The following is a 16916-nucleotide window of genomic DNA, read 5'->3' as shown; positions in this document are numbered from 1 at the left end:
GTGTGAATACATTTCGTAGAAAAATAACCATTGGCAGCCACTAGGCGGGGTGCTGGTCCTGATTATGAGATCGCAGCTGGGCTGGACTCTACTTTCACACAACTCTTGCTTTAGAAACGAAAATAATGCGAGGTTAGTTGTATTGCACTTATAGAAAAAATACAATAAAATAAAACTTCTTGTTCACGTCTACGACATTTGCGGTGGAGTATCCCTGTTTGAAACGTTGGTATGGAAATGACTCTGAAATGATAAAAGTACCGTAATGAGACGTTCAGGAGAAGTGAGCAACTGGAGCGGTGAGAGAAAGCAAAGCCCATCTCACTATTTTAGATAAAGCATTCAAAAGCTTTTTTTTTTTTAAAAAATGAACAATTCACTTCCTTTCCACTCTTTGTTTATTTGTGGACCATTATTTCACAATTTTCAATACGACATGCCACCACTGGGGGGGGAACAAGTCTCGGAGAGTTCAAACCAACATCTGAATCTCTCAATGTGGGTTTTGGGTCACAGCTTTGACTCACTACTCCACGTCCGTTTCTATGCTGGTGAAGGGAATTTTCCTTTATAGTTTCAGGGAATATGAAGTAATTACAATCATCAGCTGGAGAGAGAGAGAGGGGAAAAAACCCACAAAACAATAATAAAAAAAAACAGAACAGAAAGGGGCGGTGTGGCTCCTCCTAGTGGTCATGAAGCCGTCTGAAAGGCAGAAAACTGGATTTTATAGAAGATTTTTTTTCTGCATTAACACATACACACCCATTATAAGACAGCATAATAAAGGCAGCAGTGACAGCAATTGATGATTGATTTGAATCTAAAAAAATACACAGGGTTCAGCCTATAGCAGGAAGTTTCTCATCCTTTATATTAACCCTTTTTTTAATATCTTGAAGGCACACAATCTACCGCAGAAGTATAGTAAGAACCTTTAATTGTGCAAAACAGCTCAGTTAGTATTTTGTCAGTAAAAGAAATGTGTTGCATCGTACGCTCCACCAGAGCTGCTAAATGTCTGTGTGATTTAATCCAACAGGAACCTCTCTGCGTTTCATCCACGTAGCTGATGAAAAGCCCAGAGGCCGAGTCTGTGTATGCAGTGGCGAAGGGTGGCGTTTCCGCCAGCGCGATGAGCTCGACTTCCGTTTGAAAGTGGGTCAGAGACGGTGAGCATGTCCAGACTTGGCAAACTGCTCCTCCAAATAAACACAAACCAGAAATGTTAAAAAGTAAGCAGCACTTCTTTCTGCATTCCCCTTTTTAATTTAAGCCTCCAAAAATTGTGTTTTCTTCCAAACGCAACATGGTTGTGGGGCGGTACCTCTGCTCCAACCTGCTGCGATCACTGGGACTTGGGCGAAGAGGGAGTGGTTATGGGTGACGGTTTGGGGGCTCCCGACACCTGTGAGTTGACGATGACCTGGATGACAAAGTCCTTCTGGATCTTGGTGTCCTGTAGGCGCGTCCTGTCCGTCAGCAGCTTGCCAGAGAAGAACCAGCGCTGCTGCAGCACGTCGATGTCCTCCTGGGCCTGCAGCTGCTTCTTCAGCTGCCCGATGGTGTCGGCCATGCTGGTGTTGAGGCGTACGTCCTTTCCCGTGGACAGTCGTACCTAGCGAGGCAGACGGTTGAACCGGCAAGCTGAAAAATCTTTAACAATTTGACTCCTATTTTACTTCACGGATTACCACAGACAGAAGCTGCATTTAAAACACGAATGTGCGGAAAACTTTGTTGATTATCTGCTAGCGTTGAGGGGAAAAAAAAATAAATAAATGACTATTTGGTTATTGTGTTGGTTTCATTAGATTAGAAACACAAAATCGCACATGAACCAGTTTGTTTATGTGACAAGTCGGTATAAAAAACATGCAGCGTTATCATCCTGCTATCACCGCCCGACTTCTTTCTTTTTTCTGCCAGTAGTAACATCTGGTTGTTGATCATGTGACTCGTGTGATGGGGAAAAGGTGTTTCTGTGACAGTTTTGCAAAAAATACACTAATTTTGATCTGGCTGAACCACACCACTCTAGCGGCAAAACTGTGTTGAAATAGTTTTCAAAATTGGCCATTGAGAAAATGTATTTTAATAATTCCAATATTTAACCAACGACTGCCTATTTAAAACATTTTTTGTAAATTTCCACCAAAATGTCTGACATTTTGAGATCTCAATTTATTTATTGTTTTAGCAAACAAGTCAATTTCTGACTTTAGAAAGTTGAAAATTTGCTAGAAAAGAAAAAAAAAAAAAGGTCAAATCTTGAGAATAATCTTAGAAAAGTAAAAAAAAAAAAAAAGGTGAAAATTCTAAGTTAAAAATGTGAACATTTTCACCTTTTGGAAATTTTCTAAAGTTTCGAAAGTTTGACTTCCACTTTCTTCTAGGAAATGTCAGTGTTTTTATTGCAAATTTTCAAACTCAAATTTCCAAATATTTTCTAAAGAATTTCTAAAAATTTTTGACAGAAATGTGGCCCCCTCTCCCATCTACCACAAATTGTAGGATAATGTAATAGAGGATACATCGTAGTGCAGTTTTGAGTGGCGTTACCTTGAGTTGAAATTCTTTTTTCGATGCTACGGGGGGTTCGGGGCTGTCACTGCGGTCCTCGTCGCTGCATTCTGAGATGAGGTTGACGGGGGGCGCTAGGCAGTAGACTGGCAGTTGGTAGCGGTTCCCCAGTTCGTCGTAACATTCGGTCAGAGTCCCTGTGAAAGAAAGGGAGAAAACAAATGTCTAAAGTGTGTAAATGTGAGGAATCGTCCCGATGGAGACAGGGCCCCACCGTGCGGCAGAGTGATGCTGGCTCCGTCCACTATAGCCTGGGCCAGCTCGTGGTCGTTGCACTCCAGGGCCACGGCGGCGGCCTTCAGGGCGTCCCAGATCTCCTTCCGGCCCTCGAACGCCGGCGCCGTGTCCCAGAACTCGTCTCTCTTGCTCCTCAGCTGTCCCTCCGTCATCGGGTAGTCGCTCTTCCACTTGGGACGGTCTTTTTTCAGCGGCTCGTTCCGTCCTGGGAGAGGGAGAACGATAAACTTCAACAGCGAGAAAAAATATATATTTATGTGGGATACCATTGGCTGAAATCTTTGTCGCACAATAAGAATCTTCAATGTTACATCTTTGCAGTTGAATCATTTCATGTTTGGCTTATTTATGCCCTCTGGGTTCGGATGTTGTGCACCTAGAAGAATTTCTGCTATCTTTTGTTTTACTTTCTAACAGTTGTTAAGATGAGTAGCCATGGCAACAAGTTTCTTAAACAAGAGCAGCTGATTAGCATCTCAAAATCTCAAATAATATTTGAACTATGACCCAAGTACCTCAAATTCAAAGAGGAACAGCAAAGAGCAAATGAGGTGGATTAGCATTTCTTGCCAATAAGCTGGATGATGTCATCTAAGACATGTTATTGTGGAATAGCATCTCTGGCGCCTGAATATCCAGCGGTTAGCATGTTATGAGATTGTCACACAGCAAGTCTTCAGTCAGAGGCCTCTTCACAATCATTGGACAACTGACTGCTACTGGAGTATTTTTTTTTTAACTGAATTTAGTTAATTAGGATTTTTGCAACAAATGAAAGTTTAACGTTATTGTACTCTGATGCCCCTAAATAAAATCCATTGCAATATCTGTGTAATTTACCCCGTTTTATTTTTTTATTTTTTAGAAAATATAGCAGTATAGAATAGATCTGTAATTCCTACAGCATGATGCTGCCACCACCACGTTTCCCTCATGGGGCTCTTGGCTCATTTTTGCTCCTTTTTATGTGCTTGTCAATTTAGTTGGACACCCATGTCCTGCAATTGTTTCCCACTTTTTATAATTCCTTGATGTCAGACAATACTAAAAAAAAAAAAAGAAGGAAAAATGTATAATCCATTCCCTCTTCAGACTTTACATTCTACAAATATACTCCAGTTCCCATCAAATCCCAGTAAAATAAAAACTGTGGCTTGCAGTTGTAGCACGTCAAAATGTGACAAGCCTCAAGGAGGCACAAATACGTTTTCATACGTTCTTCTAACAAGAACATATTTAAAGAGCATGAATGAGGTCTGCCCAGTTCCCTATGAACACAATTTGATTGTATTTGCATTTTAGGGCTAAAAAAAAAAAAAAAAAAAGACTTCAGGCTTAGTGTTGAAACATTCGCAAACACAGGAAAGCAGCGCACCGTTACACCAGGTTGGAAATAGTAAGAGAGTGAATAATACCTGATAACTGGACGATTTAGAGAACCTTTGGTGAAAAGGATTTTTGGTTTGAAGAGCATGGAAACGACTTTTTGTTCAGATTGAATATTTTTCACAGATGTGTGTGCAACAGATATGAACCCACAGAATATGATTTTCATTTTAACAGCAATAAAATTTTTTAAAAAACCCTGGCAGGGAAGAGAAATCCGATCTGTCACCAGAGACAAGAAACACTCCCACCACACACCGACGTGTAGACCCAGTCTAAAATTAGCAGGTGCTGCAGAGCTTGCAATATGCATGAAGGATGTGTATCCTACGTGTGTGTGTCAGTGTAACCCTACCTGTGTCATCCAACATCGGTTTCAACACAAACGCAGGCAGGACTCAGACATGCTGCTGCTTCCCATTGTTTCCTGAAGCTCTTAATGAAGTCATACCTTCCTCTGAAAATGTAAATTGTTCCCCAAATTTTTTGTTGAAAAACGCGGCTTTTGTACGGCAATATCAGAAAGAAAAAGATCTCTGTACCCTTAAATATGAGGTGCAACACCTTCTTCAATTAGAGATGAGAGTCACTGGTTGGTGTATAAAATATAAATCAGAAGAGTGTGACGTGAAGACCACTGCCTCCGTTTAGATTTTATATAACTCGAATTTAAGACCTTGATGGAATTTAAGACCTACATCGTTAAAGAAATTTACAAACTTCACAGCCAACTAGCAAGAAATTTGCACTTGCCCAAGATAAACACAATAAAGCTAGCTAGCAAGGATGTGTTAGCAGACAGTTAGCGGTAGCCTCAACTGTCTTGAGTTGGAGAACCCAAGGACTATGACTGAGTGCAACTCAAACTTTTGCCTGACAGAAAAGTCTCACAAGGGGAGAAAAAAAAAAAAGTTAAATGACATATACAAGATTAGTCCCATCAAGACAAAATTTAAGACCGGTGATTAAAATATTAAAAGGCCTACTTACTTTTTAAATGAATTTAAGACATTTTAAGCCCTTCATTTTATATCCATAGATTCAATACTTTTTAAGGATTTGCAGAGACGTTGAGTGAGAAATCATCTGTTCATCAGAATCTAACTTTCAAAATGACTGCCTTTGATCACATATACAAAAGCTTTTCTGCCCATTTGGTAAACTCACCATAACAAAACACTACCAGACTGCCTGACAACAACTTTCTTATAAAAGTGTGGGAGTTGGATCGGTTAGAGTTTCCACGATTGCTTCCAGGAACCGTTGAAACAAACAGCAGCCATTTGCCACAGAATGTCTACTGTCACCCATTCTGATGAATGTATAGATCCAGAGGCCAAGATGATGGATACCAGGAAGTCTTTCTGCCTGCACGTGTTATGAAAGATGCTGGATATGGAAATAGTGGTAGGATAATCTATTCTTTAACAAGCATTGCATTATACAGACGGAAGAGGCTTCCAAACTAAGAGTAATACACTTTGTTGGTGCAGATATGAAAATTTGACCGCAAAGGGGGAAACAAAAAGGGATTTCCATTTAATTTCAGCTCTGTAAAAAAAAAAGGGTCAAATTTGGTGCATCTTTTTATTACAGTTGATGTAGTTAGAAGATAAATAAACTGTTTACTGAATGTCTGTGTATTTGACGTTGCATTTCGGTTTGTAATTAGAAATCCATATCAATTTCAATTTTGGGCCAATACTTGCATGTCAAACCAATCTTTTTCATTGATCTTATCTACCTCTGCAAAGCTCTGAAAAAATCAGCCACTGTCTCCTTTTGTTAACAATAATCACCCCACTGTTGCCAGTTATATATATATATACATATATATGCCTGACTTTAGAAACTTTTTGGTCAAAAAAAAAAAAAAAAAAAAAAAAAAACTTGTTATGAGACAAAATAGGAATTGGCAAGTCAGGCTTTTTTCAGAACAGTAACTGGTTTGAAAACTGCAACCAGTGCATCGCTACCAAGAAGCCCTCACAGAGAGCACTCAGCAACAAGAAGAAAAAAGACTTACCAGAGCCTTTGGGGGAAAAAAAAAAAAAAAAAAAAAAAAAGCCTTACACAAGATCCAAATCTTTCATTTATAGTCATCTAATGTGAATCTGATGGTGTAGCAGATACTTTACAGGTCATGTTTGTGTTGAAAACGAAGCTCAGGTTTGGGCTCAGGTAGAAGTCTCCATATACATTACATTAGCTCTAACTTCTCTAGCAGACAAGACAATCATGAACTGTTTCTACTATAAATATTGACATAGGGAGATTATTATAGTACACACAGCACTGTGACTGTAATCAAGTATGTCTTTAAATGGACCCAACCGTAACGTAGACAGAGTTAGCTACCCTGCAGGCGCACACTTGCTCAGCAAAACTCCATTTGTGTTGTTTAATCTACAGATAAACACGTTCAATCTATTACAGCCCAAGAAGTACAAATTATTTGAAATACATTTTAGTTAGACAACAACTGAGTGGATGAACTTAAAAAAAAAAAAAAGCTGTATTCCCTGGAGGACAGATTTATCCTTCCCAGACAGCAATTGTGATTTTATTGTATTGTTCCTCAATTTAGAACCACAATAAAACCCCAAAACAGTAAGCTAGACTGTGTTTAAATGGGAATCCTAACTGAAACCACTCGCCTTAAACGTTTTGCCCCCAAACTTATTGAGAAACTTCAGAGGACTCAAGTGGGAGAAGCACAGTTGATGGGAATAACTGTGGTCTGGAGTTTGGATATGAAAAATAGGCAGAAACAAAAGGAAGTGATTTGGAGAACAGCCCTACTGAACACAAATAGACGGATGAAGCAATGCATTACAGACAGATGAAGCAATATCAAGCTGTTTCGCTCCTGCTGGGCTCATAAAAAGCAGGGTCCATGCGAGGAGGCTGCATTGAAGCGGGATATATTTATGAGCCCTAATGAAAGGAGTCGTGAACAAACAAATAAAAAGCCTCTCTGGTGCTATGTTCCATCAAACACACCATAAACACACAAAATGAATAAGAATGAGAAAAACAACAGGTGGTTATGAAAGGATTTTCTGGCTCTGCTGTCACATCGCGCTGCTAAAGTTGCGTTTTGCCTCAGACATTTAAACAGCCTTACACATTCTTCTGTTCTGAGGTCATTAATGCATGTTGGCGCATTCTCTCTCAACACTAAACGCAGACGAAGTGGCCTTTTTATTGTAGCACAAACCAAAAGGCAACAACTTGCTACAAAACAAAAAGCTCCAGCAATGTTTAAGGCAAAGAGAAATACTGTAACTGCTTTCAGCTGTACTTTTGTCCGCTCATAAAATTAGTAAAGCACAATTAAAACAGCATCATCATCCAGGTGCTGGTAGAAACGCTGGTGATGTGATGCTCCCCGTATGGTGGCGTATACCGCAGGCGCTTAATGTATCAACATGTTTTATAGGAGCACGTACTCCCAGGTGAAGTCAAATATCTCTGCGCAAGCCCATCACCAAGGCAAGTCATCCAGGTTTCTGGAGTGGTTTCCAAGTGTATCCACCTGGGTAAAGTTTAGCTTTCATGTTGCTTAAATGTTTGTTGTTTGCATGTAGGACTGTATTGAACCTGATCCACATCTAGTTTTTTTTGTTTTAAAAAAAAAGACTATCCAACCATGATGGAACAAATTAAGGTCGTTTATTCCCCCAATAAGAGTATCTTCTAAGTACCAGGAGACTTTTCTAAGAACCGGTATAGGATCACTCTCCGTTCCTAGGAACAACCCTTTTGAGACCTTATACAGACACTGTTTGGAAGAAGGCCCAGCAGAGACGGTGCTACCTGTGGAAACTCAAGATGTACAGACTGCTATAGGAGCTGCTGGTCATCTTTCTCTGTCCAGTGTTGGTCCATCTGCCCTCCATCCAGGACTTATAGGAAAAGGAAAACATATCTGCAGGTTTGTTTTATTCCCAACTAGTCTGCTGGTTTATGACGTGGCTAGCGGTACTGATGAGCTGAGGAGAATAAAACATGTTAGCTCCTGAGAGAGTGGTCACCTTAAAGAACAAAGGACTCATCGGTAATGCTCATCAAGGTTAGCAAACATCTTTTAATGCCTGGACGCTGAGCTCACATCCACCTTGTGTGCAGGTGGCGCTTTGGTTAAAAACACAACTGTGGACCACATAGTTGTCTCAAGACAGAATTTAAAATTAGTCAAACTTTATTTTTGGCTATAAATCCATCACTGCATACATTCAAAAGTGACCAATGAAACTTAACTGAACTAAATATTGTGATAATAGTTTCATTACGTAGCATAACTGGTGGAAAATAAACAATTATTTTCCACAAGTATTTCTTTTCATTATTTACTGATGCTATTCTGAAAGCTGGAGTGAAAAAGAATGAAACAGTGAAAGTAACCCTCCCAGTCATTTTCCAGTATTTGGGGTTTGTAAAAGTTTCCACATAAAAGTTTATATTACAGGAGGAGTCATTCTTATCATAATATTATTATTGAAGATAATTCTGATGATTACCAATCCCTACTTGGGCTCAAACTGGGGCCCTGATAACATCATTTTTAAATAATTAGCATACGTTTCACAATATTTGTACTGGTGTCAATTCATATTGGCCGCGAAAAGCTGGAAAACGTTTGGGAGCTGTACAATTATGTCACACATGCCGGTTTGGAAAACTATTACAATCCAAAAATTAATTTGCTTTTCAAACAATTCTAGATTTCCCTCAACAAACTAAGGCCCAGTGGAGACCCGGCATTAACATGCTCTGGTTAATAAGCAGACTCTGCAGAGAATGAACCAAAATCCATCTGGAATGATCAGATCTCAGTCGCCTGCTTTAGACCCTGAACAGGTTGGCACATCACACAATGCGCTTGTCAGCTGGGCAGTAAACAGAACTGCTGAAGGGCTGCTTGTGTTTCTGTAAGATCCAGACTTCGAAGAAGTAGAGGGGATCGTCTTACCTCTCCACGTTAGATCAGTTCACAGTTTGGAGAACTTCAATGTCCTTCTAAAGACTCACATTTAGTCCATGGCATTCACATCAAGTAAAGCCTGACAAGGTGATTTATCTGGATTCTTATCGTTTCATAGGATTCATTTATTACCTTACTGTTACTGCTTGTTTGTTGTACTGAACAACTCTCTGTTGGAGATCTTAGGCTAACATGTTCAAACACCACATCCATCCAGGGGTCATGATCATCTACACCAGTCCTCCTTTTGAACCAAGTGCTGTACTGCTAAATCATTCAATTCACTGGACAAGAAGAGTGTGTCATTTCAAACCTAAGCTGAGCAAAAGTAATGGTGAAGAGAATAAAGTATGGTGGCCCAAATATACCAAAACCATATTCAATCACTTGAATGCAATAAATGTTGGCCAATTTAAAAGAAAATGGGCACATATCAAAACTGAGAACCTAACTGAAATATTGACCAGTATCGTTGCCATCGTAAAATTTATTATCAAGTAGCCCTGAAATAAAACACACCTGTCTCCAATGGAAATATAGTGGAAAAATTTAATTAGAGTTCTATGCAATGAAATTAAAGATAAAATAACACTGGATGAAAAATATAGCATTGTGTCTTTCTGAGAGTTGATTCAAGTACCCAGAATGCATAAATTTGAGAAGGTTATGCTTAAAAGTTGGATCACAAGGCTAACCTTTTATTTAATGAAAGTTTGCAAAAGAAGTTCAGTTTTTTGGGGAACAATTGGATTAATACAATGATGCGTTTCCAAAGACTAATAGAAATAAAACAATTGTCAGTAGCAGCCCTAGTAAATTACATTTAGATAAAAATAAAAAACTTGTGAAAAAAGATTTGCTCAATGGAAAAATTTTGGATAAAAGGTTTTGGCTCTAGGAAGAGGTGGTTTCTTGGCCGTTTTGAAAGTGATATTTCAAAACTTCAATGGAAACCCTTTTTTTGCATCACACAAGTGACATGACCAACAAGAGGATGTTGCCACTGGTGCAAACCATGAAGAAGACAACAAGAAGTAGTTGGAGGATGATGGCATGACATGTTTTTTTTTAATGATTTAATGAACAAACTGATTCACATGTGATTTTAATTGTGTTTCTTATTGAATGGAAATAGCAACTGCGAGGGGGAGGAGTTATCGCCACGAACAGAACATTGACAGTTTGTAATGAAAACGTGGTCACTGTTGCCTTGCAGCAAGGAAGGTCCCGAATTCAGGTCATCCAGTTTACATGTTCCCGTGTGGTTTCTCTCCAGATACTCCGGAGTCCACCTTAACACATACCATACAAACCAAAAGTTTGGACACACCTTCTAATTGAATTCAATTAGAAAGTGTGTCCGAACTTTTGGTCTGTACTGTATATGCTAGGCTAACTGGCCTTTCCAATTCCTTCTTAGGTGTAAGTGCGTGCACAGTTGCTTGTCCTGTTTTCTTGTGATGGATTAGTGACATTAAAGATAAGCAGATATAGATAACTGTTTGGATAGATAATAATAATGTCAAACTCATTTTCTGTTTGGGCCTTATAAAGATCTTGAATGTTCTCAAAGGGCTGATTGTGTTGCCATTAACAAACTGTTAAAATATGAATGGCTGTCTGCATTCGATGAGTACTTCTTAAAATTAAATATCAAACAACTTTTCATATTAATGTCATATGGTGGAATACAGATGTGATCTGTGAATCTTGCAATACTAATAGGACTCCTATTGAATAAAAATAAAATTTTGATGTTCATATCCAACACATTTACCAAATGAGAACTCTATCCAGCTACTTTATTATTTCCATCCAAACATGATTTAATAAAAAAAGAGTTGCTTCTTCCCAATGTGTGTAGTTGTGACAAAGAAAAATAATCCCCCAATTACCTTAGTGCATAAAGTGATACTGTAATAAGAGTAAATCTGCAGTATACTGTACAGCTCTAATTCTCAAACATTTGAGTTTTAAGCACAAGCTAACCTTCAAGAATTATGATAGTCACCAGATATCCTTGTTTCAGATATTTTGATGTTGCAACTACATAGAAGAGTAAGAAGAGCTCATTAGAGTGTTTTAGTGTTCCTCCTGAAAACAGTCAGTTTATAGAAAGAGTCCAAAGCACTAAAAGCAGACAGTGAGAACATCACATCCCAGCCACAAGCGTAAGCTATTTACAGTTTTAAAGAGAGCTGGATGGCTACAAGGAGGAAAATTCCTTAGAACAAGGAGGAGTCTGTAAACAACGAAGCATTAAGTGAACATACAGTAATAAAGATACCGTTTTTTGTTTTTTTTGGGGGGGTTTTTTTAGGAGAGATGAGATTCCATGCGGGGCATTTTCTTAGAGATTCAACTTTATTGGTACAGTTCTGAAAAATGTTAACATGTAGGTATTTTGCAGCGAGTAAAGTTGGGTTGTAAAGTGATTTTCAGTTTAAAATGACTGGGCACAAATTTCTTTCTTGTACTTCCTAAAATTGATTCACATTATTCAGTAAAAAAAAAAAAAAAAAAAAAAAAAAACAGAAATGGGGAGAAAACACAGAAACACAAGAACCCGTTAATCTGAACTGTAAATAATTATTTCTTTTTTTAAATAGCTTTTAGTGTGTCTAACTTCCTGTGAATCTGGTAAGGCCGTGTCGGCGCGTGTCCCAAAAGACACAGGAGTCAGTGATGCAGCAGGACACGATGATACTTGCAGTTTTTCTCGTTAAACAGCGACTGGGAGCAGAGAGGAAGAGAGAGGGCGTGTAGATATGAATCACAGCAGGAAATTATCACCAATCGCAGTCATAAACCAGAAGAAAGCTTTAATTTTAAACAGCCACTTATTGGCCTCCGCAGTCGGTACTAGAAGTCACTTTGGGATGCAGACAAGAAGGCGGGGCTGTGGTTTACTTTTGCATGAAGCTGATGAAAACCCGTAATCTTGTTTCAAAAACTGGAGGCAAATCGGCATCCTTGAGGAAATGAAGGTGGAAATTATGTGCATTCTCCCTGGGTTACAAAGGTGTATTAGGGCCTTATAGATAGAAAAAAAATTAATAAATATTGGCCAAAAAAAACCTCATATTAATCTTAGAAATGTACTTGTCACACCAGTTTATCTTTAAAGTGTTTAAAACAGTTCTAATCAAACAAAACCAAATGCACAACTGGGTGTAAAAGCAAAGGCCTCAACCACACTACTTTAACTTTACAGTGATATTTTTTTATGTTTGTATTCCACAAATATCTGCAGTATTTGTTTTTATTTAAATATTCACTTTGAGATAGAGGAAGCAAAAATAAATGTTTTCCCAAAGTTCTGCATATGAAAGGGAGGGGCAAGCAAAGCAGAAAATCTTGATTTTATCAGTCAAACGTCCCTAAATAAACTCTTGACGTTCCTTAGGTGTGACACTCCGTATAGGACTCTATGGCTTAATAAAAATAAAAAAAACGTCAAAGATGATGGACACCAGTAATAATCTCAGAAGCATTTTATGCTTGATGGGTAAATCCTGAGAGAAAACTCATTTTAATCCAAAAGAGGAAAACATTCCACATGACTGACAGTATTCCTAGCAGTCGACATCCCAGCAAGTTCACCTAGAGGGAAAACTAATTGGAATCACTATAGCAACTACATCTGAGGGTGTTTTCACACCTGATAGTCCAGTAGATGCTGTTCAATTGGAGACCAAAATTGCAACATTTGTTACATTTTTAGCTAGTCAGGTTGTCTTTCATACTGCACTGTGTCAAACAAACCAAATGCTTTGAAAAACCTGTTCCCCTCCTCACCTTTGGTGGCACTGCACTAAGAACCACTAAAGCAAAACCACAACCAAACCTCTGAAGAAGACACTGAGCGCAAAATATAAACAAAATGAGTGGTGTCAGACTTTCCTGGTTGGAGGATTTCTCTTTAGTCGTTAGCAAAAGACTACGAACCGTTTTTACCATTTTACGTTCCACAACCACAAGTCACACGTTTGTTGTGGTTGTATTTACCCAGAATGCCACGCACTACAGTCTGGTTCCTGCTTTTGGTTTCCGGACCAATTGCATTCACATACTTGTTTGAACCGCAGCAGACTTAATTTCAACCGTACCAAGGCTTAGGCTTTTAGATGGACCAGAGTTTGTATTTTTTTGGTCCGCGTCAGAGTTGATTGCACATTCACACCTACCCAAACAAACTGGATTTTCTAGGCAAAGAAACTACAGTTTTATTAAACCGAACTAAACAAGGCCGGTGTGAATACACCCTTGCGTCACCTAAGTGAGGCCAAGTCTGTACAGCTAGAGAAACATCCAGTACGAACAACTGGAGTCACTGGGAGTTAAATCTCCTAGAACAGAGTAAGCCTCGAAGTCTGCTGGATCAAGATTCAGAAAGAGGACCATAATGCACTGCTTCATCTGGTGTTTTAGTTTGTGTAGCAATGTAATCAAGAGCCAAACCTGAATATATTAAATCCCACACCTGAAGCTTGGCTGAAATAGTATTACAGACCAGTACAATGATCCAAAGCAAACCCAGACTGAAACCTATCACCATTCAGAAGTAACTGAATACATATCAGAACGCCAACAGTGTACAGAAGGCCTCATCAGGATTTCATTCAGACTGATGTGGGGAATAAAGTCAGACAGCGGATGATGGCTTCATGTCATTTATGCCAAATGACATGTTGCTGATTGTATTTACTACGTTTTAACTTATAGGTGTGGTGCCCAAAATAAGTAAAACCTCAGACGCAAGTTACTATGCGAGGCGAATCTTTAACTTCGTCACCGACACTTGGCTGAAGTTAAAGTTGAACAGCAATTTCCAGTTTGTTCAGTTGAGCTGTAAATGCAGAACTAACTCTGATTGGGATGACAAACATTAACGTGGAAGCACAAAGAGAGGGAACTCAGCTGTGTTAAACTAGAACATTATACTTACAGGAAAGAGTGACACTGACTGATATGAAATCTATATCCCCGCATCACATCTGCATATTTTACAGAAGAGAGGCAGGAAGCAGAACATTATCATTACTATTATTGTTAACGTAAAAAAAAAAAAAAAAAAGAGTTAGAAGTAATGTGTAAAGTTTGCCAAAAGTAATATAGAGAACACAACAAATTGGTCAGGAGAGGATGAAATTTGACTTTCTGGTCTTCATGCAAAATTATGTGTTGTTTCCAAACAAACACTGTGTGACACTCTGAACACACCACTCATGGTGGTGGGAGTATCATGCTGTGGAGAGACTTTTCTTTGGCAGGGAGAGAGCTGACTGGGGAAAAGAATGGAGCTAAATACAAAAATAGCGAAACAAAAACCACTGGACTAAAAAGCTGCTAGAGAGTTTGGGTTCACCTTCCAATAGAGCAACTGTCCAAAACACAGAGACAGAGCTACCAGAGTTTAAAACCAATGGGAACCTAAATCCAACAAAGAATCTGCTAAAAATTGTAACAGCTGCTCTCCATACAGTCAAAGGGAGCTTGTGTTAGTTAGCAACATTGGATTTGCAAAAATTTAAATTTCTAGTCATGCAGACTAGACGCTGTCTACAAAATGCTGACTCAGTGGGGCTAAATACGAATGAATGCCAGGTTTTTATTCTATTTTATTACACATTTTTCTTTTTAAAAATGATTAAAAACCTCTTCCTTCCACTTTAATTATGTGTCTTGGGGTCTATCAAATAAAATGTTATTGTGACTTAAGACAAAATATTCAATTTCTCAGGGGGGGTTGTAAACTTTTGCAAGACAATGTTGTGCCGTTTAGCTCCAGCACTGTCACAAGGCCAACAGGCAGTTTTTCAGCTGCGACAGGAGGGAAGCAGTTAGGTGGTGTGCAGAAAAGTCCCAACAATTCGCACATCAAGTGAAGAGATGAAGGGGAAGTATGTGCAAAGTAAAAAAATAAAAAATATATTAAAATTAAAACAGTATGCTAGGAAATGACGTCCAGTAAACTAGCGGAGACCTGTTTCAGACCAAAGGTCTGGTAACGAGTCAAATTATTGCCGAGTCCCAGGAAAGCCATTTTATACTCTGTTTACTTCTTTACACAAAGGCATAATAATAAAAACCAGGACAGAACAGATGTCAAGGGATAAATATCTGCCATGGTAACAGCAGTAAAGGTAACCACTCAGAGTGACGCAGGCCAGGAGAGCCGAACGGTTTTACATTTTCTACACTTAAAAAAAAAGGAAGGAAGTCTCACCTCCTCGTCCACCGTTCCTGGCCGACCCTCGGTTATGCGAGTCTCCCCAGTATCTCCCCACACATCCTCCCATGGTTGGAGGTCTGCGCTCTCTCTCCACGGGGTTTTTACTTGATGAACTGGGGGGTCATAGCGGACCAGGACGACGAACTAAGTTCGACACGGAGGGAGCAGGTGGCAGGTAGAACGTTCTGACCCCGATATTTCATCCGTATCCACAAAGTGTGTATCCAGTGAAGGCGTTTCAAAGCTCGCAGCAGCTTTTTAAAGTCAGTTTGAGCGCTTTCACGACTTATAAGCGAACCGTTTATATGTTTAAACTTCAACAACACAAGATGAACTGTTATTTTAGAATGCACGAACCAATGTGCTTATATTCCAGCTAATATTGCCCATTAAAGATAGTTGCGAAAGGGTCGCAACGCGCAGTTTTCACGCTAACAAGCTAACCGAGCTAACTAGTTAGCCACTACAACATCAGTAAACACAAACTTCAGCTAACGAACATCATTTCCCCGCGTGCTGGAAGTCCCACAAGTACGAGGTAGGTAGTTTATATTTCCCCCCGAAGCTCGGAGAGAAGAGGCACTGTTGTCCCCAGAAGCTGTCTCAAACGCAGTACGTCTTTAAATATCGAAAACGTCTCTTCTCGCTGGTAAAAGGTGACTTGAAGCGGTGAGCTAACGCCACCGAACTTTTCTGGAACGCATGCGCATGAGCGCGCAGGTAGGTTCATTTTTAAAGGTAACTGCTGCGTTTCCCTTCGCAGCACTCTTGAACGAACAGCCCTTTTGGTCACACCCTGCTTCCACTTTGTTAACTATATTTATTCTACGGTTGGGAACAAATAATAATAATAAAAAAAAGAAACAATTTTACTCCGTTTCATTTTTTTCTTTTGATCAATGTGACACTTCCATTGTACATAAACTCAAAGGAAATTGTGGAAGTTTAGCCTATTTATGGATAGCGAACAGAAAAAAAGAGATAAATAGAGATAAGCTAAGGAAATTAATACGAAGCTTCTCCAAAATCTCATTTTTGCTTTGCATTATTTTCTTCAGTTAACCTAAGTTTTAGCTTCTTGAGTTGTTACCACGGTCAGATTAACCGCATATATTGAATTTTAGGATTTGTAAAAATTCCCTTAAAATTCACTTCACGCTTACTTTAAATTATTGATTTCAGTTTGTTTTAAATTACATCTCGGTGTATACTTTAGGCTAATAAAGTATACCATTTTAGGTGCCTTAATAATCTTTTACTATTTTTGTTAAAATGTCAAATAATAAAAGAAATAACTGTCCTTATAGTGGAAGTTCATGTAATGTTATTTAACAAAGTAAATAATGTCTTCATTCCTTAAAATATCAAATATTGACAATTTAGTGACAGCGGTTCTACAACAAAAACAATACTTGTCCTGAACACTAAATATAGCAGGTATCTTCAGTTTTACATCTCTCCAAATATGATCTGTTGTTTTCAGTTTTT

General features: G+C 38.9%; 1 protein-coding gene across 3 annotated transcripts; it reads right to left on the bottom strand.

Moving 5' to 3' along the window:
- Positions 1-365: 365 nt before the first annotated feature.
- ubtd1b (ubiquitin domain containing 1b) lies at positions 366-16222 on the bottom strand. Of its 3 annotated transcripts, none has more exons than XM_044102746.1 (5): positions 15423-16138; positions 2798-3025; positions 2563-2720; positions 1328-1618; positions 366-1202 (listed from the first exon to the last, which is right to left on the bottom strand). In XM_044102746.1, exons 1-4 carry the CDS (start codon positions 15493-15495, stop codon positions 1349-1351), a joined length of 729 nt encoding a protein of 242 aa, XP_043958681.1. In that variant the 5' UTR covers positions 15496-16138; the 3' UTR covers positions 366-1202; positions 1328-1348. The 3 variants fall into 3 exon arrangements, with proteins under 3 accessions (XP_043958681.1, XP_043958682.1, XP_043958680.1); XM_044102747.1 differs by having other exon boundaries at positions 366-1196; XM_044102745.1 differs by having other exon boundaries at positions 366-1618; positions 15423-16222.
- Between the last annotated feature and the right edge of the window lie 694 nt (positions 16223-16916).

This window comes from Gambusia affinis, linkage group LG20, assembly GCF_019740435.1.
Source record: "Gambusia affinis linkage group LG20, SWU_Gaff_1.0, whole genome shotgun sequence".
Classification (NCBI taxonomy): domain Eukaryota; kingdom Metazoa; phylum Chordata; class Actinopteri; order Cyprinodontiformes; family Poeciliidae; genus Gambusia; species Gambusia affinis.
The sequence above is the reverse complement of the archived record's forward strand: the minus strand, read 5'-3'. Positions and strand labels throughout refer to the sequence as shown.

Excerpts from the sequence above, each read along its gene's own strand:
- ubtd1b (XM_044102745.1), bottom strand. The coding sequence starts at position 15,495 with ATGGGAGGATGTGTGGGGAGATACTGGGGAGACTCGCATAACCGAGGG. Across the intron at positions 3,026-15,422 it reads CAGGAACGGTGGACGAGGAG|GACGGAACGAGCCGCTGAAA; the intron begins GTGAGACTTCCT and ends TCCCTCTCCCAG. Across the intron at positions 1,619-2,562 it reads AAAAAGAATTTCAACTCAAG|GTACGACTGTCCACGGGAAA; the intron begins GTAACGCCACTC and ends CTGCCTCGCTAG.